This window comes from Perognathus longimembris, chromosome 24 (genome assembly GCF_023159225.1).
Source record: "Perognathus longimembris pacificus isolate PPM17 chromosome 24, ASM2315922v1, whole genome shotgun sequence".
In the NCBI taxonomy this organism is placed as follows: Eukaryota; Metazoa; Chordata; class Mammalia; order Rodentia; family Heteromyidae; genus Perognathus; species Perognathus longimembris.
This window is the reverse complement of record NC_063184.1, coordinates 30,472,363-30,498,960: the sequence shown is the minus strand read 5'-3', so window position 1 is coordinate 30,498,960 and position 26,598 is coordinate 30,472,363. Positions and strand designations below refer to the sequence as shown.

Genomic DNA, 26,598 nt, shown 5'->3' with positions numbered 1-26,598 from the left:
CTATTCAAGGTCAAGTATGATTGAAAGCCACTGGGTTTATGAAGTACATAGGGCAGCTGTATTTGATGTGAAGCTTATGCTCTGTCACAGTTTGGTAGATGACAAAACTGAGGTGCAGTGACCCTTGTACTCTTCTCAACAAGTCTGGAGTATTCATCTGTGTGGCTTTGTGATGACTGGCCACCTTTAAGGCTGGGTGTGTCCCCTCTAGCCTTACCTAGGGGCTGTCTGTCCTGTTCCCTGATCACTCGGTTGCTCTCCACTGGGCATGCTCTATATTTCCCTACATCTTCCTGTATCACAGAAGCACCAGTGCCCCCCTCCACCAGCTCTGAAGGTATTTCTAGTACCTGAAACCTTTGCATTGGCCAGCCCACCATAGCCAACTTTCAATTATCTATGGAAGGCCTCTACATGTCCATAGTAAAATCCCACCACACAGGCAGCTTCCCTACTACAGGGGAATCCTTTCCATAAAGTAAGGGGAATTTCTCCTTGACCTTAGCAAAGATTTGGGAAGAAAAACAATTGGATGGGGGGAGAAGGACTCCAAACCCAATGAGAAAGTTCATTCTCTCTGCCTTATCTATTGCTTTCCTCCATTAAGACAGATAATTGGGAGTGCCTGAATCTCTAATCTTACAACACAATTGAAAGCTGGGTAGTAGCCTCTTTTTATAAATGATGAAAATGAGCCTCCCAAGTTAAGCAACTCTGCCCCCAGGCCATTGCTAGTAGGTGCCAAAACCCAGGCTCTTCAACCTCACTTACCTTTGGTAAGACATTTCCCTCCCAGTAAAACAAACAGTGGAGTGAAATGAAGAGGAAACCCTACTTCTCCTTAACAGCATAATTACATCGCTAAAAGTTAGGGCTCAGTTATCCAACTTTCCCCTTCATCAGCCTCAGCGACCTAGGGTGAATGTTACACGGGTCCTGTTCCTTTTATCTGGCTACTTTCAGGCCCCGTCACTGCATGTGCTCATCCAACAGAGGATTCGGATTCAGGATAAGTAAGAACTCAACGACATACACACCAAAAGAACCAAGAAGCCAATACATGGTCCAATGAGCAGAACATATGCTTCTCAAAAGAAGTGGCAGGAAAAGGAGGGAAGACCAGATGCCATTTCTATAACCATCTTGTCCACCAGATCCCTAATTATAAGATGGAAGGAAGGAAGGAAGGAAGGGAGAGAGGAAGGAAGGAAGGAAGGAAAAGAGAAAGGAGACTCAAAATTCTACTCTCTCTTAAAGAGTCAATAGTTGATCTACCTTCTGTGGAGCGAATAACCTTCGATGTGCCACTCTCAATTTAGAGTCACATTCTCTGCCAGATGACTTACACTGCACAACATATTTACCATCATGTAAAGAAATTGACATAGCTACTAAAATATTGTTACAGAAATTCTGTTCTTATTGTTTTGGGTCTTGAACCGGGGGCTTGACCTTTGTGTTTTCTTCACTCAAGGATGGTACTCTATCATTTGAGTCATACCTCCACTTTTGGCTTTTTTTTCTGGTTAATTGTTGATAAGATGGCCTTTCTTGCCTGGCTAGCTTTGAACTCTGATCCTCAGATCTCTGCCTCCCATTGAGCTAGGATTATAGGGGTGAGCCACCAGCACCCCGCTTTTTATAGAAAAAGTTGGCCTTCTGCGAGGCAGAAAAGCCACCAGCATAATGAACCAATTGTTTTTTTTTCTTTTTTTCTCTTTAGACCTTTGGTTTTGAAGGTGCTTTTAACCATGCACATTAGGGATACTGGAGTTCATCCTATAATGCATTTGCTGTTTGCTGAAATGACTACAGCACTGATTTCTTTCACCTCAAATGACACCACTGCTTCCCACTGGAATGGTAGCTTGCAAAGTTTCAGAAGCTGGAACACGGAATATTTTTAGCTCGGAAGGCATGTTACAGGCTGGAGTGTTTGTGGGAAATGTCCCCTCGGTGATCCAAAAGACCTTGATGGAGGAACACAAACAGCTTTGAGGGAAAAAAAGGAACAAGACCCTGGTGAGGTTCTTTGGAAAATCCAAAGCAAGCCAAACCCAGGAAAGCCAGGCCTCCTCTGTCCAGGGCCGGTCCAGCTCGGGAGGAGGGCCTTGGGCTGGACGGAGCTGGACAGGCTCTGCTCTACTTGGCAGTAATCCCGGGTCCATGTCTTCTCCTCCTTCGGCCGCTGCTGCCCCCAGGGCCCCTGGGCGGGGGTGGGGGTGGGGGTGGGGAATCAGTCCTCTGCAGGGGCGTGGGGGTGCAGGGTGCAGCTGCGGGAACCCCCCCACCCCACCCCCAGGGACTTGTCAGGAAGCGGCCCAGGGCCCTGCTCAGCCCTGTGAGCCAGAATCCTTCCAGAACTTATAAAAGGGAGCCACATGGGAAAGAAATACAACACTGGGCTAAGAGTTATCTGCTGCGCTTGCTAACACGGCAGGCTTTGACGCCCTTCCCCGCCTCGCCCTGCAAACTGGGGGCTCACGGGCCCTGCTACAGCACATGGAGCAGAGGAACGGGGCTTAGGGAGGTGGAGGCCCCCGCTGGCATCGGGAGGAGGGGGAGGATGGGGAGGTCACCTCGCTCCCCATAACCATCCCGTCCACCCAGCCCGGCGCTCTACAGCTCGCTGACGCCCTTCCAGCACCCAGTGGGGCACGAGGCTGACGCCCTTCCAGCACCCAGTGGGGCTCTCGCAGGTTTTGCCTCGGCGTTGGCTGCGATTCCCAGCGCCAGCTCCTCAAGCAGCATTCTGAAGAAGGCGACATTGGGTTTGCGGCCTACCCCCCACGTCTCATGGACCCCGTGGGGCCCCCCTCTCCTTGCTGAGTGTGAAAGAAGCCCCCCCTCTCCTTGCTGAGTGTGAACGAAGGCCCAGGCAGCCTCCTGCCACTGCGGGCTCACAGGACAGGGCAGCTCCACGCTTCTCTTCTCAGCACAAGAAGACAGCCATCGCCTCTCAGCCTTACACAAACACCCCTGGCGGAAAGTGAACCCTTCAAGCGGGGTGGTTCGGTGGAGACAGGTGTCTGTCTCATGAGCTTTCCTGTGTAGGCTGGCTTTGAACCGCCACCCCCAGATCTCGGCCTCCCGAGGAACTAGGATTACAGGCGTGAGCTGCTAGTGCCTGGCTGTTTTGTCTTTTTGGAAGTAGTTTGTTTTTTTTTTTCTTAGAGATACAGAGGCAGCCTGGTGGGAGCAGAAGCTCAGTAGCACACGCAAGCTCCCTAAAATCTTCCCCAAGCGGGGTTCCCCCACCCCACCCCACGCCCAGGCCCCTCCCCTTCCCTTCACAGAAGGTCTATGATGATACATTCATTGCAGAAGGCACTTAAAGGAAAGACACACATTTGCGATCCAATGAACATCTTGGATTTTTTAGAAAGCATACTATGAAAATAGAGCAGAACGGGGTGTTAAACTCCCGTGAGCAAACGCTAGTTTCCAAGCCTGTGCTCGAGTCTGCAGACGAGACACAATCCGCGTGAACCAGGAGGCCCCGTGGATGCGGTGCAGGGGAAACACAATTAGAGAGGGGGAGAGGAGGAGGGAGAGGGGAGGGCCAGGGGGAGGATGAGGGAGGGGGGAAAGGAGGGAGGGAAGGAGGAAGGAAGGAAGGAAGGAAGGAAGGAAGGAAGGAAGGAAGGAAGGAAGGAAGGAAGGAAAGAGAAAGAAAGGGCTATGAAAGGAAAGGGAGGGGAGAGGGGAGGGGGAGGGGAGGGCCCTAAAATACCATTTAGCTAAATATTTCCAGTCGTGCGATTGTGAGTGTCTCACACTGGCTGGAACGCGAGCGTCACTTGGGGCTCCCTGAAGGTGGAGCTAGGCCCCTTCTCTCGCGCCTCCCTACACATGTGATTTTTTTTTCTCAATACCTCTGGGTTTCTCCCAAGTGGCTCCCAAGCCTGGTGCCAAGATCACTGCGCCCCGTGGCATTGCACTTGGGCTGCTCAGTAACTCAGGAGCCGCCACCGCCGATGGGGCTGACCCCCCCCCCCCCCCCCCCCGCCGTGTGACTAACAGGAAGAGGAGCTTGGCAGCAGCACAGCCTCAATGAATGAAAACTGCAAGGCTTGCAAGTCCTCGTGCACTTGGGTCCCGCAGAGCCGCGCTGGCCAGGCGCGGGCCTCTCCCACAGGCAATGTGCTGTCCTTCCCGGTCCCCCGCAGGCCTCCCGCAGGACACGGGCCGTGTGAAACCCGATTCTATCCGCTAAGCACATGGACCGATGTTTAAAAACATATTATCACAAAATGGAGAGCGTGGCTGGAAAGGGAAGCTCTGGCGGGAAAGGACGAGGCGCGCGTGTGGTTGCGTTTTTCCCACACTGATTCCCCGCAAGCCCTCCCCGCCTGCAGCAGCAGAGCCGCTTCAGGCTCCTGTCCCTTTGCATGAGAATATTCTTTCCAGAGAAAACCAACCCCACAGACGTAGATGGAGGCAGAAGCGGCTACTGAATTCTCTTGGGTAGTAGCTAGGAACCTGTCTTCTCTTGTAGACTTGAACTCGGTGAGGCAGAGACTCTTTGGAGGTACTCAGTCAGGATCATGGTTTGAAGTCAGCCCAAACAGTAAAGTCCATGAGATTCTTGTCCCCGATTAACCATCAAAAAGCCAGGAGTTGTGATTCAACTGGTAGAACACTAGCCTTGAGCAAATAAAACCTTGGCTCTAAGTTCAAGGCCCAGGACTGGCACACACACACACACACACACACACACACACACACAAATTGTGTTTGTGCTAGCTTTCTGTGTCTGTGGCAAAATGCCTCAGAAAATCAACTCAAAGAAAGAAAGACTGAGTGGGAGGCCACTGTTTCAGAGGTTTTAGTCTCTGGTCGTTGGCCTCCATTGTTTTGGACGTGGGCATCGTAGTACAGAGCAGCTCGCCTCATGGTGGCTAGGAAGAAAAGACAGAGAGAGGAAGGGTCCAGTACTCCCTGTATTAAGCCATTCCCCCAATGCGCTCGCTTCATTGCACGAGACCCTACCGCCTAACGGTTCTCCCTCACTCCCCAAGCTTGCCATGGGCTGGGACCGAGCTTTCAAACCATGGGGGATTCAGTGACCCTTATTTGACAACATCTTAGAAAAGAATCATCCAGGGCTGGGGATATAGCCTAGTGGCAAGAGTGCCTGCCTCGGATACACGAGGCCCTAGGTTCGATTCCCCAGCACCACATATACAGAAAACGGCCAGAAGCGGCGCTGTGGCTCAAGTGGCAGAGTGCTAGCCTTGAGCGGGAAGAAGCCAGGGACAGTGCTCAGGCCCTGAGTCCAAGGCCCAGGACTGGCCAAAAAAAAAAAAAAAGAAAAAAGAAAAGAATCATCCAGTGCTACCCCAGCTGTGGTATTAACCAATCTGGAATTACCATCTAATCAAATTATCATGTAAGCAAGCAATCTAATTAATTTAATTATCATCTAATCTCCTTCCAAAAAGCTCCCCTCAGGAAAACAGATGAATGCTTAGTGATGAGGGTCGTACCTTGGGATTTTAAACTAAGACACGGAGCTGCGTTCTCACCCGTGTAAGGGTAAGGGGTAGCTGTGGAGGGGGTGGAAGCTAGAGTAGAACTGTGGCAAGAAAGAGGTAAGTTACGGTTTTAGACCAGGCGTGCAGAAAATGACAGCCCTTGGGACCAAATCGAATCTGTTTCCTATGTTTGCAAGTAAAACGGACAGTGATATCCTTAACACAGCGCCCTTGGTTGCTTGCGTGCTGAGACCGCAGAAATAAGGAGCTCAATCAATCAATGGTTGTAGATGATGAGCTACCGAGAGCATAGCTCCCAGTGCTTTTGGTCCACAGGAAAGCTTCGCAGATTCCTAACCTGAGCTACTCCATCACAGCAAGATGGGGGGGGGGGGGGAACAAACACACGATTGCAACTGCTATTTTCAGAATTAGGAAAGGTCCTGGAGAAACCAACTCGTGTGTTCTCTTTTTTTTTTTTTTTTCCAAGAGCCCCGTCTATTCGTGAAAAGTACAAATGCATCCGTTCTAGCCCCGTTCTGCACTGCGTGCTTCACCGATGGTGTTGGATCATGATGCAAGGTTGTATTTTTGGGGGGTATGTGTTCCTGTGGGAAGACCTCTGCATGTCGGTATTAAAAATACTTGGAAATGGCTTTGTGACACAGGCTTCCTGTGGATCTGAATCCCGCCCACAGCGTGAAGACTGTCCTCTCCATCAAAGAGGGCGTTCTCTTCCTGTTCTTCTGCACCCCGGAGCACATCTGAAAGCCTGGCCGGCCCTTGGAGATCTGGGTAAACTTGGTTTGAACTCCCAGGGTGGCAGTGCAATAGGTTTCCAAAAATTCCTGGCGTGTCCGCTTTGTGGTTTCTCTCCATAGGATCACATCTGTTTCTGTAACCTGGCTTTTATCCCATGCAGGGCTGAACTGGGCTCTTCAAGGAAGATGTGTGGAAGTCCCGGGCCCGGCACCTCAGAACGTGGCCTTATTTGGATGTCGTCAAGTTACCACGCAGTCACGTTAAGATGAAGTCATGATGTTGGGCCTTCCTCCAATTTGACTGATGTCCTCATAAAAAAGAGGAAATTAGACGCAGAGATAGACACAGAGAGGGAAGATAAAGTGTAGAAGCATGAAAACTCAGGAAGAGTTCTGAAGCCAGGAGGCCGGGTGTGGTCGCTTAGGGATTCTACACGGGCAAAGGTTAGAGAGGAAGAGCGCCATCGGGAAACGAAGGCCCTGCTCCGACAGGGTGACCCTCGGCTTGTCATTCCTAGCCTTAAGGAAGCTCAGATTCTTCTTTGCTATTGCTACTTTCTTCAGTGCTTTTATGAAAAGGAATGTCGAATTATGTCCAAGGCTTTTTCAGCATGGAAAAGGTCCAAAAGCGTTAAATAATCAGATCATAACACATTTGGCTGGAATGTCAGTTTTGGAAATCACGTGACGGACTGGTCAGGTTTGAAGCATATCCAGTCCTTTTGACTGTCTCTGAAACAGCGCACAATTATAGTCACATAATGACGGGTTTTGCTCTAACCTTTGCTCATTGCTCCCTTTGACCCGCTGTGATCCACTAAGTCTCAGGTCTGGTCACTACTTGTGGAGGAACTCAAAGATTTTCAGCGAGGAAGTCTCTCATCTTCCATTTTCATCCGTGAAAGAACCCACAAGGAAGCGTGTGAGGAAACCACTGGCAACACACTTTTCAATCAGGAGGACTCCGAAGCGGGGTGGGTGCTGGGGGGGGGGGGTGGGGGGGTGGGGAGTAGGGGTGGGGTGGGGTGGGGGATGGGTGGGAGGGGGCCAGGGCATTCACACCCCCCTCCTCCCAGCGGCCCCTGGGGCGGGGAGGGGCCCTTGTACAGCTCTCCTTGGGGGGGGGGGCCCTCCATTCCCGTGTAGACTTCGCGTCCCATGCTGCCCAGCCTTGGCTCTTCATGCACTCGCAAGTCTTGAGTGGCTCTTTCCTGGACGCCCTCCTGATCTGTGTGTGTTCCAAGCACCTTGGAGGCAGGCCAGCGGGCCCCTCCCCCCTGGGCACCCCAAGTCGGTGAGGCCAAGGAGGTGGCAGAGGACCCTGGCCGGAGCAGACCGAAGCAGCTAGGGGCTACGCGGTCTACCAGCCTCGTCCCCCGGGTTGTTAACCCTAGTCCTGCCGTTGCCTCTGAAGCCCGTCTGTTTTGCAACTCAGCTTTGCCTCTGTCTGCAGAGTTCCTTCACCTTTCCATCCCACCCTAGCGCCCGGCTCGGGGGCGCGGCTGCTCGCCGGCTCGGCGGCTGGACCTTAGTCCAGCTCTGCGGAGATTGGGCAAGATCTGATATCCAGCTGGGAACCCGGCCACCGACGGAGCCTGGCCGCAGCGAGAGTGTCACGCGAGCCTCAGCACGCACGGTGCATGCGGCAGGGCACGGTTTTCAAGTCTCCGGGTGAAACCACGCCAGCAGGAGTGAGGGAGGCGAGGGAGGCTACTTTAAAAGCTTCCCGGAGCACACAAAGCCAGTGGAGGAACAAGGGAATGAAACGTGACGAGCCCTCCGCCTCCATTCCAAACACTACCTCATCACCAGGAATGGGTGAAGGCAAAAAGAAAAAAAAAAATTAGCTTGGCTAGTTATAGGAAGCCTTGGTGATCTTGTTAATCAGAAGCTTGTTGTGCTGTGCCTTCGTGGTTCTAAAAGAGAATCTGCCTGTGGGCTGCATTAATAGCATTGTATCCTAATCACGCCACGCTGTCATCCTCATGTGTGTGCACGCGCGCGTGGATCTTCAAGTCACATTTCATCAGCCGGGCAACAGCTGACTGATTTCTCAGCTGCCACCTCCATTCTGTAAGGGGGTCGTTCACAATCACAGACCACGCAGGGCACGCTCCTCCTCACGAGGAAATGCGGGGACTTTGCTTAGCCAAAGCAGTGGTTCGCCATCATCAGTTAAAACTTCTTGGAAGCCAGGTGACCCCGATGATGCCTGCAGTGGAGGCTACCGAGGAAGCTGAGAGCTGAGGATCATGGTTCGAGGCTACCCAAGGAAGACGAACACCACGAGACTCTTATCTCCAACGGGCTAGCAAAATATTGAAAGCGAAGCTGTGGCCCCAGTAATAGAGAGCCAGCCTTGAGCAAGAACGCCGAGCAAAAGGGCAAGGCCTTCAGTTCAAGCCCCAGTGTGGCACAGAGGAACAAAAACAATGGGGGCTAGACAGACAACTCATTGACGAATTCAGCTCATGAAGAGGTAGGTATAGCTTCCCACGCCCTGGGGCCACCGCAGGTCCATAAACTCGGTTGGTACATGACTGGATGGATCCATATGCTTCTTGTCAGCCGCCCAGAGTTGTATCCTTAATTTTGTTACCAATACACAATAGAATAAACATATAAATAGTCCTTGGCAAAAAAGAAAAAGAGAGAAGGTTCTCCACTGCTGGCTGTATCCAAAGGATGAAAGGGCAAGATGAGTAAGCATGGCCAAACCAGTTATTATCACTGGCATCTATTGATGCTTTGGTTCCCATACAGTAATGCTTAACTGTTTTGAACATCGCCCTTAAGAAACGGGAGGGTCCGGCAGAACGGAAGGTTGAGAAGGCAGCAGGGGAAGGGCCCAAGCCAGGAAATGAAATGTGGCCGGGCCGGGGGCCTCCGCCTCTCCCCTCGGCTCCCTTCTCCTCTGTGCGCTGGACATTGCCCTCTCCACACTGCCTTCTTGCGGGAAGCTGGATTTCCCTGGCTCCCAGCTCTGAGTCCCCAGTAGAGGGGACTGTCAGGCTTGAGGCCCAGTCCGGCAGGCAGAGTCCGTGAGCGAGTGTCAGGTACCCAGTGCGTCCCGGTTTGCTCTTGGACGACGCATAAAAGAAGCGATTATTGCCGGGTGCTGGGGGCTCACACTTGGATCCTCACTAGTCAGGGGGCTGAGCTCTGAGGACCAAGGTTCAAAGCCGGCCGTGGACAGGAAAGGCTGTGAGACTCTTCTCTCCAGTTAACTACCTAAAAAAGCGCTAGCCTTGAGCAAAAGAACTCAGGGACAGCACTCAGGCCCTGGGTTCAAGTCCCATGACTGACAAAATGATAGAGAAGAAAGGCAAGACTTGAAGTGCTCAGGCAGAGCCCACCGAGCCTTCACGTAAGGGGATTCCTGCAATGCGGGAGACGTTGGACTTGGACACTGCTGAGATTTTATCCTAAATCTAAGATACTATTAAAAATAGAAAGCGTCCCTTTAGTTCCCCATAACCTGGAGTTTTACTTACTTTGAGTTATTTTGATTACTATTCTTATAAAAAACAAATTACATCCGGGACCAGGTCTCATCATTACGTGGTCCAGGCTGGCCTAGAACTCCTGAGCTTAAGACATCCTCCTGTCTTCATGTCCTGAGTAGCTAACACTACAGGCGTGGACCACTGTACTGGGTTTTACTTTTATTATTTTCCAGGTGTCTGGTGTGGGAACGATTTCGTTGCAAGGAAAAGAAACCACTGGGGGGGTTACATTAAACGAGAAGAGAGATTGTCATTAACTGCAGGAAAAGTCCGGGATTGTAAGAGCAAGCACTCCAGCACGGTCCCCGGAGAGGCTGCAACCAGATGCCCTCTGCTTCCAGAACCTTCTTCCCCACCCCCACAGCGTTCCTCGTGGCTCCTTATTGGAGCACTCATGTCCTGCCAGCTCCCAGGGCCCGTCCCTCACTCAACTCTCTGTTCCAGACACTTGCAGGACAAATCCCACTGGCTTGGCCCAGCCTAGCACTGGCTTTCCCATCGTTGGAGTGGGACCCTGCGCTGTCACCAGAGACCAGGCGTGGGGAGGGAAAGCATGGGGGTGGGGGTGGGGGGTGGGGGGGACGGCCAGCCTTCCACACCCAGGCACCGCCCCCTGGCCTCTCACCATTTCCTGTCGGGAAGGGGCTGCCGAGTCCTTTGAAGCTAAAGGAGGCACATCCCTCACTGAACCGAATAATAAACAGCTTTCTGAGGAACGCCGGAGGACATAGCCCTTCCACCTGGAAAAGCACAGGCGCCGACCCAATGCCTGCCCTGAGAGACTTCTGCACCGCCATCGCAGACGCAGCTAGACTTGCTTTTTCCAGTTAGAAATAGGATTTCTGAATCGCAGTACGACAGACACTCAGAAGTGTGCACGAGGAAGCGTGCGACTGCATGCACTTCCAAAAGGAAACACCGGTACGCTGGTGTGGCCGCCCATCCTTACCCTCAACCGTGTCCTGGCGTCCCTCTGTCGCTCACCGAGAAAGCCCTCTTTCAGTCTTTTGCTATTTTTTCCCTTGCGTCTATATTTATGTATATATATATATATATATATTTTTTTTTATATTTTTAGTTTTTGAAAGCTTCCAAATATGCATTATAGGGTATTTGGGGGTTTACTTTGGTGGGTTTTTTTTTTTTTTTGTGCTAGTCCTGGGGCTCGAACTCAGGGCCTGGGTTGCTGTTCCTGAGCTTTTTTGCTCAAGGCTGTCTCTCTACCACTAAGCCACAGGCTCCACTTCTGGCTTTCTAGAGGTTAAGTGGAGATAGGAGTCTCATGGGCGTTCCTGCCCAGGCTGGCTTCAAATCGCAGTCCTCTGATCTCAGCCTCCTATGTCGCTAAGACGACAGGCGTGAGCCACAAAGGTGTTTATTTGCTTTGTTTTTATTTTTTATTTACTTTAGTTTTTATTTACTTTGTTTGGGGCTGTATTAGGACTTGAACTCAGGACTGCAACTTGGAAGCATTCTATCATTTGGCCACACGCCTAGCTTTCCTTTTGCTGACTTTTTTTTTTTTTTTTGGCCAGTCCTGGGCCTTGGCCTCAGGGCCTGAGCACTGTCCCTGGCTTCTTCCCGCTCAAGGCTAGCACTCTGCCACTTGAGCCACAGCACCGCTTCTGGCCGTTTTCTGTATATGTGGTGCTGGGGAATCGAACCTAGGGCCTCGTGTATCCGAGGCAGGCACTCTTGCCACTAGGCTATATCCCCAGCCCATTTTTGCTGACTTTTTAAAAACAACTTTATTGAGGTATAATCTACATGTAGTAACACACATGTCGTTAAAGTATACGGTTTGATTTTTTTGGTTTTGTGTGTGTGTGTGTATGTGTGTGTGTGTGTGTGTGTGTGTGTGTGTGTGTGTGTGTGCTGGCACTGGGGTTTGAAATTAAGGCCTGGCATTCTTGCTTACGCCTTTCTGTTCAAGGCTGATGATGCTCTGCCCCTTGGGCCACACCTCCCCTTCTGGTTTTTGACTGGTTAGCTGGAAATAAGAGTCTTACAAACTTTCCAATCCAGGTTGGTCCTCAGATGTCAGCCTCCTTCCTGAGTAGCTAGGATGAGAGACGAGAGCCACCAGAGCCCCAGCAGTATTTATTATTTTTAAAATTATGTCTTGGCTGGTCCCGGGGCTTGAACCTAGGCGTCGTGCCTGGGCACCTTTGTGTCAAGGCGAGCACTCCACCACGTGAATAGTTTATTGGAGATCAGAGTCGCACAGGGACATTTCTTCCTGGGGCTGCAGGGAGACAGGTCAATGTCCTCTATCTGCCGGGGAGCAGTGGGGATGGCCGGTCCGTCTGCCTGCGTGATGTTCCACGGGGTCGGTCTGAATGCTTTGGTTTCCTTGAGGTAAACCATCGGAAAAGGGGGCTGATGGGAGAGAAGGAAGGTCTGGAAACGTGATGGAGACGCAGGCGTTACTCATCACAGCAAACCCAGGGAAGACCCAACGAGTCCGTGTGGCCAGTTCACGCTTGAGCGCTGGAGAGCACTGACGTGGTGGGCCTTGCCCTGAAGGCACAGTAGCTGGCACAGAGGGCACCAGCCCATTGACAGGAAGTGCCCAGAGCACTGGAACACAAAGCTTCCAGGCCATCCGCTCTTAGGGGGGAGATCGCAAGGACGGTTTCTCGGGCGAATGGGGTGGGGGAGGCTCTTTTCCGGTTTATGACTGTTTGTGGAGTGGTGAGTTGAATGATTTAGGAGATATCCTAAAAGCCACTGAGTTGTATGTCTTATAAAGGTGAATTTCCAAGACACTGAAGTGGGGTGTTGGAGGTGCCCAGGAAGGTCCCACGAGGTGCGGCCGCCTTGGGGTGATGGGGAGATTACAGGGGACACCGGGGAGGCCGGCTGTAAGGAAAAGACTGACCTCAGGAGGATTTCCAAGCAGCACCGGCCTCCGAGATCCCTCCCACGAGGATGGTGCCGGCTTCATGGCCGTGCTCAGTTCCATTCCTCCTCCTTCCCGCCTGAGGATCTGTGTCACCAGTAGTTTCTGGTTTTCTCTGGGATGTTCTTTTCCAGGCCAGGCCAATGTCTGCTTGAGGAGTTGCGTTTAAAGTCCTTTCCTCAGGGGAATCTTTTCCCCTCACTTGCACGGGGGTTAGGGTGGGGAGACTCATCTATGATAGGACCAACAAGACTCGTTTTCTGCACTGCACTTGTCAACTCAATTCTAGACACTGTAGGGTTAATTATGCGGGAAACCGTTTCCTCTAGGACAGAGGAAAGCAGGGATAAGACTTGCTTTCCTCTCCATTGTGCTCCAGACCCTCCGGGAGCAAGCAAGTATTATTAGACATTCAATCCATGTTTGCCATGTGAGTACAATCTGAGATTCTCACGTGCCGCGGCCTTTTCTGGCATAAAGATGCACATTGCGATCTCACGGATGAGCTAAAAGAAAAAAAAAAAGTGGCCCGTACTGTACAAACCATGGTAGATTTCCCTTCTAAAACACTGGCTATTCCTAGAGACGGTCCTGAACCCCCCACCGCGGCCCTGATCTTTGTAGAGAAAAACACCAGGGGTCTCAAACAAGACAGGGAGTGGTGGAGATTTCTCATGGAGAAATGTGATGCCGGAACGTCTTACCTAAAGAAAAAAAAACATACCAGAAACACCAAATGGGAGCGCATGGAAATGACAACTGTCCCCTTCGGAAAGGGCTGGGACTGGAGCGGGGGTGGCCTCTCCTTGCGCACAGAGATCACTTCTCTCCCCCAACCCCCTGTCTCTTTTCCTTCCCTCTCCCTCTTCTCTTTCCCTCTCTTTTTTCTCCCCCTCTCTCCTCTCCTTCTTCTTCCTCTCTCTCTCCCTCTCTCTGACTCTGTCAGTCCCTCCCTCTTCCCTCTCCTCCCCATGTCTCTCTTGCTGTAACTCAGGGCCTGATTTCTGTTTTTTTGTTTTGTTTTGTTTTGCCAGTCCTGGGCCTTGAACTCAGGGCCTGGGCCTTGAACTCAGGGCCTGAGCACTGTCCCTGGCTTCTTTTTGCTCAAGGCTAGCACTCTGCCACTTGAGCCACAGCGCCACTTCTGGCCGTTTTCTGTATATGTGGTGCTGGGGAATTGAACCCAGGGCCTCATGTATAAGAGGCAAGCACTCTTGCCACTAGGCCATATCCCCAGCCCATCAGGGCCTGATTTCTAACCCTCGGCTCTTTGGCTCACGGCCGGTGCTCCGCCACTTGAACCACGGCGCCATCTCCGCTCCCCTTGGCTCATGAGCTCACGGGGAGATGGAAGTCCCACCGAGTTTCCTGCCCAGGGTGGCCTCGAACCAAGGTCCTCGGGTCTCAGCCTCGGGAGTCGCCGGCAGCCCCCGCGGAGCAAGTGTTTCCAGGCGGCACCGAGCCCACCACCGCCCCCCGCCCCACCCCACCCCGGTGCCCGGCGCCCGCGGCGACCCGGAGGCGATCCGCGCCGCTCCGGGGCTTTGTTCCCGTCGGACGGGAGAAGGTGGCGGCGGCGGCGGCGCGGATCCGGGGGGCGCTGCAGACCGAGGGGACCGGCGGGGGGCGGGGCACCGGGCAGCCCCACCGGGGGGGCCCGCCACGGACAGGGCGGGGCGGGGCGGGGCTCGGAGTGAACCCGGAGGGGAAGGACGCGCCGGCGGAGAGCCCCGACGACGCCCCCCATCCCGGAGGCCTCGGCCGGCGGCGGGGACCCCCGCGCCCGAGCCCGGACTACACATCCCAGGGTGCCTCTGGGACGGCGCCCGGCCCGGCCCGGCCCCTCGCCGCCCGGCCCGCCCGCCCGCCCGGCCCGCTCCTCCCCGGCCGCCCGCCCCGCCCGCCCGCCCGGCCCGCTCCTCCCCGGCCGCCCGCCCCGCCCGCCCGCCCGGCCCGCTCCTCCCCGCGCCGCCCGCCCCGCCCGCCCCGCCCGGCCCGCTCCTCCCCGGCCGCCCGCCCCGCCCGCCCTCCCGGCCCGCTCCTCCCCGCGCCGCCCGCCCCGCCCGCCCGCCCGGCCCGCTCCTCCCCGGCCGCCCGCCCGGCCCGCCCTCCCCGCGCCGCCCGCCCGGCCGCCCCGCCCGCCCTCCCGGCCCGCTCCTCCCCGGCCGCCCGCCCCGCCCGCCCTCCCGGCCCGCTCCTCCCCGGCCGCCCGCCCGGCCCGCCCTCCTCGCGCCGCCCTCCTCCCGGCCCTTGTTGTTGTGGCTGGACGCGCGCTCCGGCGGAGTTTCGGGGGGAAAAGTCTGGGCGAACCCGAGCCAGCCCGAGCGGCGGGAGGAAGAGGCGCCCGGGGCGGCCGAACGAGGCGTCGGGACCCGGGGCCCGGGCCGCGCAGACCCCGCCGCGCGCCCCGGGCTGGGGGAGGAGCGCCGGGGAGTGAGGGGGGGGACGGGGCCGTGGGATCCCACCCCGGAGTGGACCCGGGGCCGCGCGCTCCCCGCCCTCCTCGCGCCCGCGGTCGCCGTCCCCACCCTCCGGCCGGCCCGGCGACCTCCGTGCGCCGGGCGCCGACTCCCTCGGCGGCCCGGGACCTGCCCGCCGCCCGCCGCCCGCCGGGGCTGCGCGGCTTCCCGGGCTCCGCCGAGCGGGGACCCGCCCTCCCCGGGGAGAGAGAGGGAAGGGGGGCGACGACCGCGCCGGGCGCGCCGAGCCGCGGGGCCGGGGGGCATTGTGTGCGTGTGCGGTGTGTCCCCGCGGGTGCGTGACCCGCCCGGCCCAGCGCGCTCTCCGGAGGTCCCGGCCCCCCCCCCCACCCCGACCCCAGCCCACCCCACCCCGGGGGGCGGAGCGCGCCGGGGACCGAGCTCCAGCTCCGCGGCCGGACCGCGTCCCGCGGAAACCCCGCGCTCTCCGGGGCGGGCGACCCCCGGGGGCTCCGCGGCCGGCGAGGTTCCCCGATCCCCGCCCTCCCTCCCTCCCTCCCCGCACGGCGCGCACCGCTCCCCCGGGCCGCCCGGGCCCCGGAGCCCGACCGGCGCGCGGCGCCATGAGCGGCGGCGAGGTGGTCTGCTCGGGATGGCTCCGCAAGTCGCCCCCGGAGAAAAAGTTGAAGCGTTATGTAAGTAGACGCGGGGGGCGCACGCATGGGGGGGGCGTCGGGGGGAGGGCGAGGGGAGAGGGGGGGGTCCCGCCGTCCGGGCCTCTGCCCACGGGCGGGGGGGGGGGGGGAGCCCGGCGCTCTGCATCCACTCGGCCCGGGGCAACTTTTCTTCCTCCCAACTCCGCACGGCCTGCGCGCGGGGCCGGGGCGCAGCCGGGCTCTCCCGGCCGTGGAGAGGGGGCCGGGGTGGGGCGCAGCCGGCCCCTCCGGAGGGATGGAGCCTGTGGGCACCGGCACACCCCACTCCCACCCCCCCCTCCAACCCCCGTCAGCCCCGGGACGCGCGGGTCGTGGAGTCCGGCACCGCCGAGGCGCGCACGCCCGCCCGCCCGCCCGCCGCGGGGAGAAAGTTGGTCCCGCGCCCCGCCGCCGGCCGCGCGGTTCCGGATGGGGGGGGGGGACCCTGGCGCGGGGCCCGTGCGCCCTGGCGGTCTGGTTGGGAAGGGAAGGCGCCTGGTGTCTGGCAGCTCCGGACGCGCTGTCAAGCCGAAGCCGAAGCCGAAGCCGGCCGCGATCGCTCGCTCGCTCGCTCGCTCGGTCGGGGAGGCACCGGGAGGGCGCGCGCGGCCTGGCCGCCCGCCCGCCGGCGCCCGGCCGGGAGAAAGATCGCTTGGGTTGGTAGGGGTGGAGGAAACACTCCTGGAGAGAACCGACCTGAACTCAAGTGGAAATCGGGGTCCTCCTGGGGGAGGAGGGAGGGAGGTGTTGGGGGACCGATGTCCCCCTCCCCCGTGGCGGCCGCTTTGGTCGCGGCCCCCGGGCAGGGAAGACATGACATTGTGTCTGCAACCGATAGCTTTCCAGGAGCATGGGTCCGCAGATAGTTTCCCAGGTAGCGTGTGTTCCCCTCTTTAAGTAGACGTTTGCCACCCGTGTTCGTGGAACCTGTGTCTTGTGGAAGGCCGTGTACACCCGTGCTGAGCCCAGGTGGAACCTGTGCGCCGCTGTTGGCTTGCCTACCCCCGACCGTCCATCAGGCGTCCTAGTCAACCTGACGGGATGGGTTGCCTTCCGCCGGGATTGGTGACAGACCAGTGGCTTCATGGGAGGACTTGATGCCACCCATCATAAAGCCTCTCCAGAGCCCTCCACCCCTTCCCAATCCTGCCTGTCCGGCTGTCAGTTTCCCCGAATGACTGCCCCCAGTGAATATATTAACTTGATCCTCCCCCCCCCCCAAAAAAAATCAAAGTGCCAGTGTTTTCTTTTGCTTTATTCTCAGCTCTGAGTTCTGTGAAGAAAAAGGTTGTATGTGTGTGAGAAGGAAAGCAAAGCATTTACTCTTGTACCTAAGTGGGTTTGGTGTGTGTGGTGTGTGTGGTGTGTGGTGTGTGTGGTGTGGTGTGTGTGTGGTGTGTGTGTGTGAGTACGATGTATTTGCCAGCTAGCGAAAATGATCATGGAAGTTGGATGCATTCTTTCACGTGTTTTTGGCTCCCACACACACAAGAAGATGCTGTTGTGACTGGGGAGGCTGAGGTCTGAGGAGGGCCATTCCAAGTCAGCCAGGGCAAAAATATCTATGAAACTCACTTACAATTAACCGCCAAAAACTGGAGGTAGAGCTATGGCTCAGGGGGTAGAGCGCCAGCCCTGAGCTGAAAAGCTAGGGGAGGGGGCAAGGCCTTGAGTTCAAGCCCCAGTCCTGGCACACACACACACACACACACACACACACACATGCACACGCACACACACACACAATTTTTGCTCCACCTCCATTTTTGATAATAGTTTTTAATGTGTGGATTCATGTGAAAAGCTGTCTTGGGTGCTTGATTACTGTAATTACTAAATGAGACTGGAGAGTTTGAGCTCCGAGATTCTGCTGTAAATGTGTTGCTGCTCATGGGACTTTGACAGTTGTCTTTTCGTGTAGAGTATTAATGGGGTAGTCGAGAAACTGATTAGCATGATTGTTAAGGGCCTGCAAGTGATGAAAAAGTTGTTTTAGTTTTTATCTTTGAAGTCATCTCAAATTCCAGCTCTCGGATGAATTCCATTTACAGCTGCAATATATTTATTTATTTATATTTTTATTTATTTATTTATTTATTTATTTATTTTGGCCAGTCCTGGGCTTGGACTCAGGGCCTGAGCACCGTCCCTGGCTTCTTCCCGCTCAAGGCTAGCACTCTGCCACTTGAGCCACAGCGCCCCTTCTGGCCGTTTTCTGTATATGTGGTGCTGGGGAATCGAACCCAGGGCCTCATGTATACGAGGCAGGCACTCTAGCCACTAGGCCATATCCCCAGCCCCAATTTTTTTTTTTTAATCTGCTTTTCTCAACAGTCGATGGTTGTCTTGGACTTCCCAGGGAGGGGAAGTGACAGGAGACAAAAGAACTTGAGACAGATTCATGTTCTCTTAAGTCCTTTTCTGAGCCTGGCGTGCCTGTAATCCTGTCATCAGGAGGCTGAGTTCTGAAGATCGCCATTTGAAGCTTGCCAGTTCTGGGCCTTGAACTCAGGGCCTGAGCACCATCCCTGGCTTCTTTTTGCTCAAGGCTAGCACTCTAACACTTGAGCCACAGCGCCACTTCTGGCCATTTTCTATATATGTGGTGCTGGGGAATCGTACCCAGGGCTTCATGTATATGAGGCAAGCACTCTTGCCACTAGACTATATCCCCAGCCCCTCAGGAGACTCTTACTCTCCAATGAACCAACAACGAATATTTAGTAGGTGTCCAAAGACTTATTTAAAGCAGGAATGCTGATTCGTCATCAAGGATAGAAATGTTAGCTAAAATAAAAGGTCAATCTGGAAGCAAAGGCTGGCTTCCAGCCAGGTGGGTGTCCACCAGAGTGGCAGAATGGGCTCCCTGTGGCGTGGGCACGGGGCTGCGTGGCTTGGCTGCCGGCCGTGGGCAGGTGCGCCACCCCAGCAAGAGAACAACCTGCAGGCCAGGCGGACAGCCAGCTCTCGGGTAGGTGATCTGTAACCCAGCGTGCGCTCCCTCTGCCCTGCACCTGCCGCTGAATTGGGCACTTCTTGCCTGGACTTTGTGAACCGCACACTCCTGGTTCTGGAAATGGGCGTCGAACCAGACATAGCCTCACCCACTGGGTGAGCAGCTGATGCAGGGCAGAGGAAGGGGAGGCTAGCCAGGGGAGGCGGATCCGCATCTTTTTGGCTCGGGGGCAAGTCAAGACCCTTGACTTCACCCCTGTGCTTTCTGGAAGCTCCGCCTGCCCTTTTCAGGATCCCCAGTAACAACCGAGGACGGATGGATTCTGGAGCTTTTAGGAATGCTGTTATGAAGGAATGTAATTACGCTGTTGGAGAAAATGTTTCTTGTTTCCCTCGTGGTGGTGTGCGTGTAAACATTCCGTTCAGATTTCTGATGTTTTCCCCTTTCCCTTTTCAAGTATGACAGACAAGACTATTGTTTCTGTTCTTGAACATCCTTTAACTAGCAATTACATGAAGCCTTTATAGTAGTTAATGATAGGTAATTCTTTTGTTGTGCGGGGGGGGGGGGGGAGGGGTTCATGATAAATACTAAGCTCTCCATGTCAAACTTGCGGAATCTCTAAATGAGATTGTTGTCTTTTGAAGAGTGAAAATTACTGTTTGGAAGGCATATCTCAGCGGGGCACTGGTGGCTCCAGGCCCATAATCCTACCTATTCTGGAGGCCGAGATCTGAAGATTATGGGGCAAAGCTAGCCCAGGCAGGAAAGTCCATGAGACTCTGATCTTCAGTGAACAGCAAAAAGCTGGGAATGGAACTGTGGCTCAAATGGTAGAACACCAGCCTTGAGTGGATAAATTAAGGGACAGCCCCCAGACGCAAGGGCCAGGATGTTATAGATCCAGGGTGAAAGAGATGAGGGAGGAGGAGAGGTGAATAAAGTGGAGGGATTACCTGCCTATTCCTTGAGTGGCCCTCTTAGGGTTCTGTCCAGTTGTTGCCATGGTAACTGTCAGTCATCTCCCTGCTGGAGGCGGAGAGGATAGTGCAGTTAGATACTGTCTGACTGTCACTCTGACAGCCATCTTTATCCAACCAGATTCAGCAAGCCCGCCTGGAAAGGGTCTTCTGGCCTCCAGCATCTTGACCTCCAAGACTAACATGGCTAGGGCAGACTAGTTCAGTGAGGTCCCCTAGTTACTGCTCCTCAGGGTAGCAGTTATGCTTTTTTTGTGCCCGTCCTGGGGCTTTATTTTTCTTAATTGGCCCCAGGCTAGTGCTTTACTAATTGGGGCCACAGCTCCACTTGTGGCTTGTTGGTGGATCATTGTCTGAAGGGCTTCCTGTTTCGGCTGCCTTCGAACTGTCTTCCTCAGATCTCAGCCTCCTGAGTGGCTAGGATTATAGGTGTGAGCCACTGGTTGCCTGGCTTGCGTTCTTAGTCTTTAACCGGCATAGACGCCTAGACTCTGGACTGTGCAGCGATCTAAGAGCCATGTATAAGTAATTGGCAAAAGTGGTCAATGGACTGTAACTGCCAAGGAGTTCAGACTAAGAAGCGGGCAGGGCAAAGGGCACTTCACCGATGAATTGGAATCTACTGGAAGCATTGAGGTAAGGCCCCACTATGGCAAAAATCCTAAGGGCAGGTTGGATTTAGAGGGAGAAAGAGAAAAGGAAATACCTTAGAACCCTTGAGTTTCACCCATGGTGTTCGGATGCCAGCTATAACTTTTGGTTTGAAAAGGTTTTGTGTCTTCGGCGGCCGAACGTTCTCTGCTGTCGGTGGGCCTCAGGGCCACCGTGTATTTTCTGCATGGGGCTCCCAGCAAACAGAATAAACAGGTTGTCACCTGGACTTAGAAAGATTCCCAAAGCACAGCTGGTTGCCGGTGCCCTCCGAATCCTAGCTGCTCAGGAGGCTGAGAGCTGAGGATGTTTCAGTTTGAAGTCCGCCTGGGCAGGAAAGTCTGTCAGACTGTTTTCGCTTCACCAGCAAAAAGCCAGCAGTGTAGGCGTGGCTCAGATGGTAGCGTACCACCCCCCCCCCCCCCCCCCGGAGTGGGAAAAGCTCAGGGACGGCGTGCGGACCCGGAACTCAGGCGTGCGTCAGGCTTGGCATAAGCGCACAGGCAAGTTCCAAGTGACGTGTGCCCTTTAAGGTTTCTCTAGGCCCGCCTTGAGCCGTCTACTCCATTCCGCCAGCATTTAGGTGACAGTGGGAGGAGGGATGAAAGAGCCTGTGATTCCTTTGCTTCTGGGTTGCAGCCGGAGGGCCTTGGGTCAGCGAGCGGCTGATTCTGGACCAGGGGAGCCATGTTAGCCCAGCTGTATGAGCGCCAGCCAGAGTTGGGAGGGAAGAGAATAAGGCCACAGGGTCCCCTTAAACCCCTTCTGACTGCTGATGGAGGGCCTCAGCTCATTGCACATTCCTGCCATTCGCGCAGCGGTTTCTACACCGAGTTGCCATTGGAACTTGGATGGAAGACACATTTCCGTGACTCCTTTTACCTCCGTTAAATACAGAACACTTTCAAGTCTTTATTCTTCCCTCCTGGATACATAAAAATGAACATGATGCTTTAGATCAGTATAAGGAAAAGTGACTCATGATAGCGGATTTCCATGTTTGTTCAATAAAAGCTGCGGCTTAGACCTGTAATCCTAGCCCACAGGAGGCTGAGTTCTGAGACTCATGGTTCTAAGCCAGCCTGGGCAGAAAAGGCTGTAAGGCTTATCTCCAATTAATCATCATCAAAAGCCGAAATGAAGCTTTGGCTCACGTGATAGAGTGCTAGCCTTGAGCAAAAAAATTAAGGGCTAGTTCCCAGGCCCTGTGTTCAAGCTCCAGAACCAGCACAAGATAAATAAATAAACAAATAGCGTCTACGTTGCCAGACTGATGGCTCGGGAGTCTTAATGACTTACAGGTAGTGATTTTTTGGCAAATAGAATTGCTAGGAAGAATCAGGAGCTAGAAGTTTTTGACCATTCCAGGTGTGTGTGTGTGTGTGTGTGTGTGTGTGTGTGTGTGTGTGTGTGTGTATGTGTGTGTGTGTGTGAACAAATGCTGTAGTGGTACTCACTTAATACGGTATTGAAAATGAACGCTGCAACTCGTGGGCGAGGATGGGAGGGAGAGACGAGGAGAAAGCCAGGGAAGGGAACATGGTCCAAAAAGAAACGTACTACTCTTTACCTGACTTATGTAACTGTAATCCCTGCAGATAGCACCTTGATAGTGACAATTAAAGACATGTAAAGAAATCCCTGATTGTAAAATTCTCACGGCCCAGTGGATAGACAGTGTCATGTCCTAGGCCCTGACCCCCAACTGCCTGCTTGTGGAAAGAAGAGTTAACAGTGTGCCTGTAATGCATATCTGGTCCTTATCTCTGTTACTTTAGCTCTTGAAGCCTTCTGATTAGGACGTGTAGCTGCCAAAGCCTGTCTTGCAGTATTATCTAGAGCAAAAAGTTTCCATGTGGTTGGTTTAGTAGAAGCTGCTTGAACCCCACACACAGCTCTGGGAAGGTGGAAGTTGTAGGAGCTTGAAAAGGAGCAGAGCTTTAGAAAAGAAATGTAAGTTACCTTCAAGTTTTCCGAACATTTCTTTAGCCTTTTCTTGTCGCTCTGTGTGTATTTCAGAAACATGGATTGTATTTCTAAACTGAGCTTTCCCCCCCCACCCCCCCACCCCTTCTTTCTATCCTGGAAAGAATTCTCAGTTGATCAACAGTTTTTTCTTATGGTGGTGTCTTCTTTTCTTTTCCTTTCCTTTTCTGTTTCCCTGCTTTTTAAATTCTCACTTCACCTAGATCATTCTCTTAAGCTATGTGTTCTAAAAAAGCAGTGACCTAGAAGGGGAGGAAAATAAACCACATAGTTCTGTGAATTAAACAATATACTGAGAGTCCAAACTTCTTTTTTTAATGTAAAAAATCTTAGGTCTTTTTTCCCCCCTAAGGAAGAAAAATACTAAACTTTGCTCTAGCTATCCAGTTCATTGTTTTTCTTTTCCTTTTTTTAAAAACAATTCTTTCGTTTTAGGTCATGTAGTGTAGTGGGTTTTTTCGTCTTTTCTTTTTAGGTATTGGGTATTGAACCCAGGACGTTGTACTTGCTAGGCAAGCGCTTTGCCATTGAGCTGCTGTTATAAAACAACAACAGTTTTATAAGATCTACTTTACTGGCATCACAATTCCTTTTTCGTAGAGGGGAGAGTTAGGAGTTGTCTTGATCAGAAGAACAGAGAAAAATGCCATGTCATACTAGCTTTTGTTTACTTTCTTGGTGCCTGGCTAAGTTCCATTTGCCATTACTGCTTAGAATAGGTAGCCATTATACATGAAATAAGCAAATGAATGCAATTTTATTTTATTTATTTATTTTTCTCAAATTTTTATTATCAAACTGATGTACAGAGAGGTTACAGTATCATACGTTGGGCATTGGATACATTTCTTGTACTGTTTGTTGCCTTGTCCCTCATGCCCCCCTCCCTGAATGCAATTTTAGTCAGGAAGTTCTATCTTTTCTTTTCTGTTTTTTTTTCACTGTTTAAGAAATTTTTTTAAAACAAGAATTTTATAATCCAAATTACGTTTCCTCGCACAGTTATCAATTCTGTTACTTAGAACTGACATCCTGAGCCTATTCCACAGTATTTTTTTTTTTCAAGGTGTCAGTACTGGGGCTTGAACTCAGGACTGGGTTCTGCCCCTTAGGTTTTTTTTTTTTTTACTCAAGGCAGGCTCTCTACCACCCGAGTTTCGGTTCAATTTCTAGTTTTCTGATGGTTAACTGGAGGTAAAGAGTCTTACAGACTCTACTCTCCAGGCTAGCTTTGAACTGCCATTCTCAAATCTCAGCCCCTTGAGTAAGTAGCTAGGATTACAGGCATGAGCCACAGGCTAGTCTACCATGTTCTGTCTTCTCTGATATGGAAATGTAAGGTGATCCCATTAGGAGAAGTTGTGAACTCAGCCTGTTTTTGTTGTCATTATTTTTTTTGGTAGGTAACACACCTGTTTTACTTGTTGCTATAAAATTATATTTATTAACTTATAACTTAGAGAAAAGTAAGTATTCTGCCCCATAGATTGCTGTGTCTTATGTGGCGATGGGGAATCTCATGTGGATTGTTTTTCTCTCCTGAAATGAAGTTTGGGGTTACTACTGTATTGGGAAATGTGGTTAGGCCGCTTTCTGAATATCAGAACTCCTCCCCAAGGTGACTACCTGATTGAAGAATTAAATGCTTGGTGTGTGTTCTCAGCTCCAATCCATCACACATTCCCCTAGTGCTTCGGGAGCCAAGATAAAGTGTTTCTGTGTGGAGGGATGACCCTTAATGATGGTTAGAGAAGAGCTTTCATCTTGAACTTTTGGAAGAGGAGCCTTGGTAAAATGCCACTTTCCATATTTAGCATTCCAGTGGTGTGGGGTGGGGCTTGGTGGAAAAAGCTGAGCTCATTCTTTTAGGGAGGTATTTGAACCCCTTACCCTCTGGCAAAGTTATAATTGACCCCAAAGTTAGGTGTGAGCCTCTGGGTTTAACAAGTTCTCCCTGACCATTTCAAGTTCAGATGTTTGAAGTGTTGAGAAAAAGCCAACTGGAATCCTGAACTGGTAAGAGTCCAACATATTATGGACGGTAATTTCTTTCTAGTGATGTGATCCATAAAACGAAAACCTTCTGAATCATCTTCATGGAATCATGTATCTCCCAAGAAAGGTACACAAAATTAAACTGTGTCAAGTGGACAGGTTTGGTTTTTTTCTTCTTTTTCTTTAAGGAATCAAGTAACCATGGGTCAAATTTATCAATATGTAATGCTTCAAACAGGAGAAACAAATGAGCCTCATCCATCTTTCTGTTTCCGTGATTTGTCTCTAAAACGGAAATGTGTGTGTGTGTGTGTGCGCGCGTGTGTGTGTGTGTATGTAAGTATGTGTAGGTATTGTCCTTTGGTGTTTGTAACTATTAATTTCCAGAGGACAAATATAGCACTTGTGCCTTGTCTGAATGCAATGATACCTTGAACAGCATGAACAAATGTTTGTAGATCTTTGAGCTAAAATTATAATTATCTTCTAAAAGGTTAATCTTTTCCAACCCATTCTTCTCCATTTATTAAGTGTCCTCTGGCTTTTCATACAGTTGTGTGTATGCACGTATGCGCGTGCACACATGCGCGTGTGTGCCAGTACTAGGGCCTGAACTCTGGGCCTTGAGCTCTTGCTTGGCGTTTTTGCTCAAGGCTGGTGCTCTGTTACTTGAGCCACACCTCCACTTCTGTTTGGTTTTTTTTCTGCTAGTTACTTGGAGAAAATGTCAGGTTTCCATTTCACCCAACCTGGCTTCAAACCATGAGCTTCAGATCTCAGCCTCCTGGGAGTAGCTAGGAATACAGACATGAGCCACTGGCACCCAGCTTCAACCAGTCTTATGTTACATCATTTGCATTAGAATTATAAACTATTGAATATCCATTTTCCAGTTATACACAGGCCCTTCCCCAATAGTTGAGAAGAGCCTAACCCCATCTTACAGGGACTTAAAACTAGCCTCAGGAAGACTAATAGATTTGTCCAGGGTCACATAACTTATGCAGCTGCTCTGTCGGAGTAGCGTGTCCCAGGGCTGATCTTAGGCACTGTGGAGAATTCCTAAGAAACTGACCTAAGGAATGCTATATTCACTCGCAAGAGTTTGTATGACACTAGGATCATGCGTGTGTTGTGATTCCCATGAGACTGAGCTCTGGAAGAATTCAGCACCAAGAGAAAGTCTTCCCAAAGGTGACAGGTGACATTCTATCAGGACATGAAAGGATGGATTTGATTTTCAGAAATGGAACTGGCTCCAAACTTGATTTCCTTTTCTCCATTTCCCAGTCCCCTTGGAGCTGGTCCTGTAGGCAACACTGCCCTCCTTTCTTCATGGAGAATAGAAGGCTCCTTTTTCCATTGCTTTCCTCTAGGCCATTTCCACCATTCTACGTACCTGCAAATCTCCTTGTAGCCGAGCCTAGCAAACAGCTTTCTGTTCCAGCTTCTCCTCCGTGCCTTCCTGACTTGGGCAGTGGCTGAGCATTTGAACACTAGAGCTTCTGGAAGGTTCTTGCCATGTGTGATTGGCCACGTCTGTCTGGTTCTCCGAGCTCGCTGGAGCACAACCTATTGTTGTCTGGGGGAGGGGTATGTGTGGAGGGCTTGCTGAGTCATTTATTCATGCTTTTTATTACCTCTTGGCTGGAATATCACCATTCATTGTTCATAAGCCGGCCCAGCTTGTTTACTTTTTATAAATTACATGTAATCAAGTCCCCTTGCAGGTCTGGCTACTGTAATTGGCAGTCGCCACAGAGCTGGGCTGACAAGTCTGCATTTCTGCTGACGCCTTGGCTTCATTTGCACGTTGCCTTGCCTTTTCCATCTGTTAAAAGGAAGGAGACGAGAACCACTACTATACCCTCTACTCGCAGAAGGACTGAAGAAGATAGGTAGAGCTGGTAGGGTCCTTGTTGCCTCTCGTTTGGGATACTGACCATCAAACTTCAGGGTGCTTCGTGAGCACCTTCTAAAATAAAGGTTTCTCATTTTCTTTTCATTTCCTTCTAGTATTTCCTCCCTCCCTCCTTTCTTCCTTCCCTCTTTCCTTCTTTTTCTCTTAGCAAGTCTGAGTAGGGATTCTGAAACTTGCATTGTTTAAAATAGACCCTTCTGATGAGGAGGTCAGTGGTCTTTCAATTACATTTGGGGAAATCCTGACCTGGACCTAGAAGGAAAAAGGAGAAGAAAGAAAATCCTTAGAATGATAGACATAGGGAAGCAAGGACCCACACTCCGGATAGGCCACTTCCTTCTCTCCTGT

At 52.5% G+C, this 26,598-nt stretch overlaps 1 protein-coding gene across 4 annotated transcripts in view; it reads left to right on the top strand.

Annotated features, from left to right (window-relative positions):
* Nucleotides 1-15,583: 15,583 nt before the first annotated feature.
* The window catches only part of Gab1 (GRB2 associated binding protein 1), an 85,118-nt gene continuing 74,103 nt past the window's right edge, over nt 15,584-26,598 (top strand). Inside the window, exon 1 of one of the 4 annotated variants that reach the window (XM_048333703.1) lies at nt 15,584-15,761. In XM_048333703.1, coding sequence (XP_048189660.1) covers nt 15,690-15,761 — 72 coding nt within the window. In that variant the 5' untranslated portion in view covers nt 15,584-15,689. The remainder of the gene's footprint in view (nt 15,762-26,598) is intronic. The other 3 variants (XM_048333705.1, XM_048333706.1, XM_048333707.1) reach the window with 3 other exon arrangements.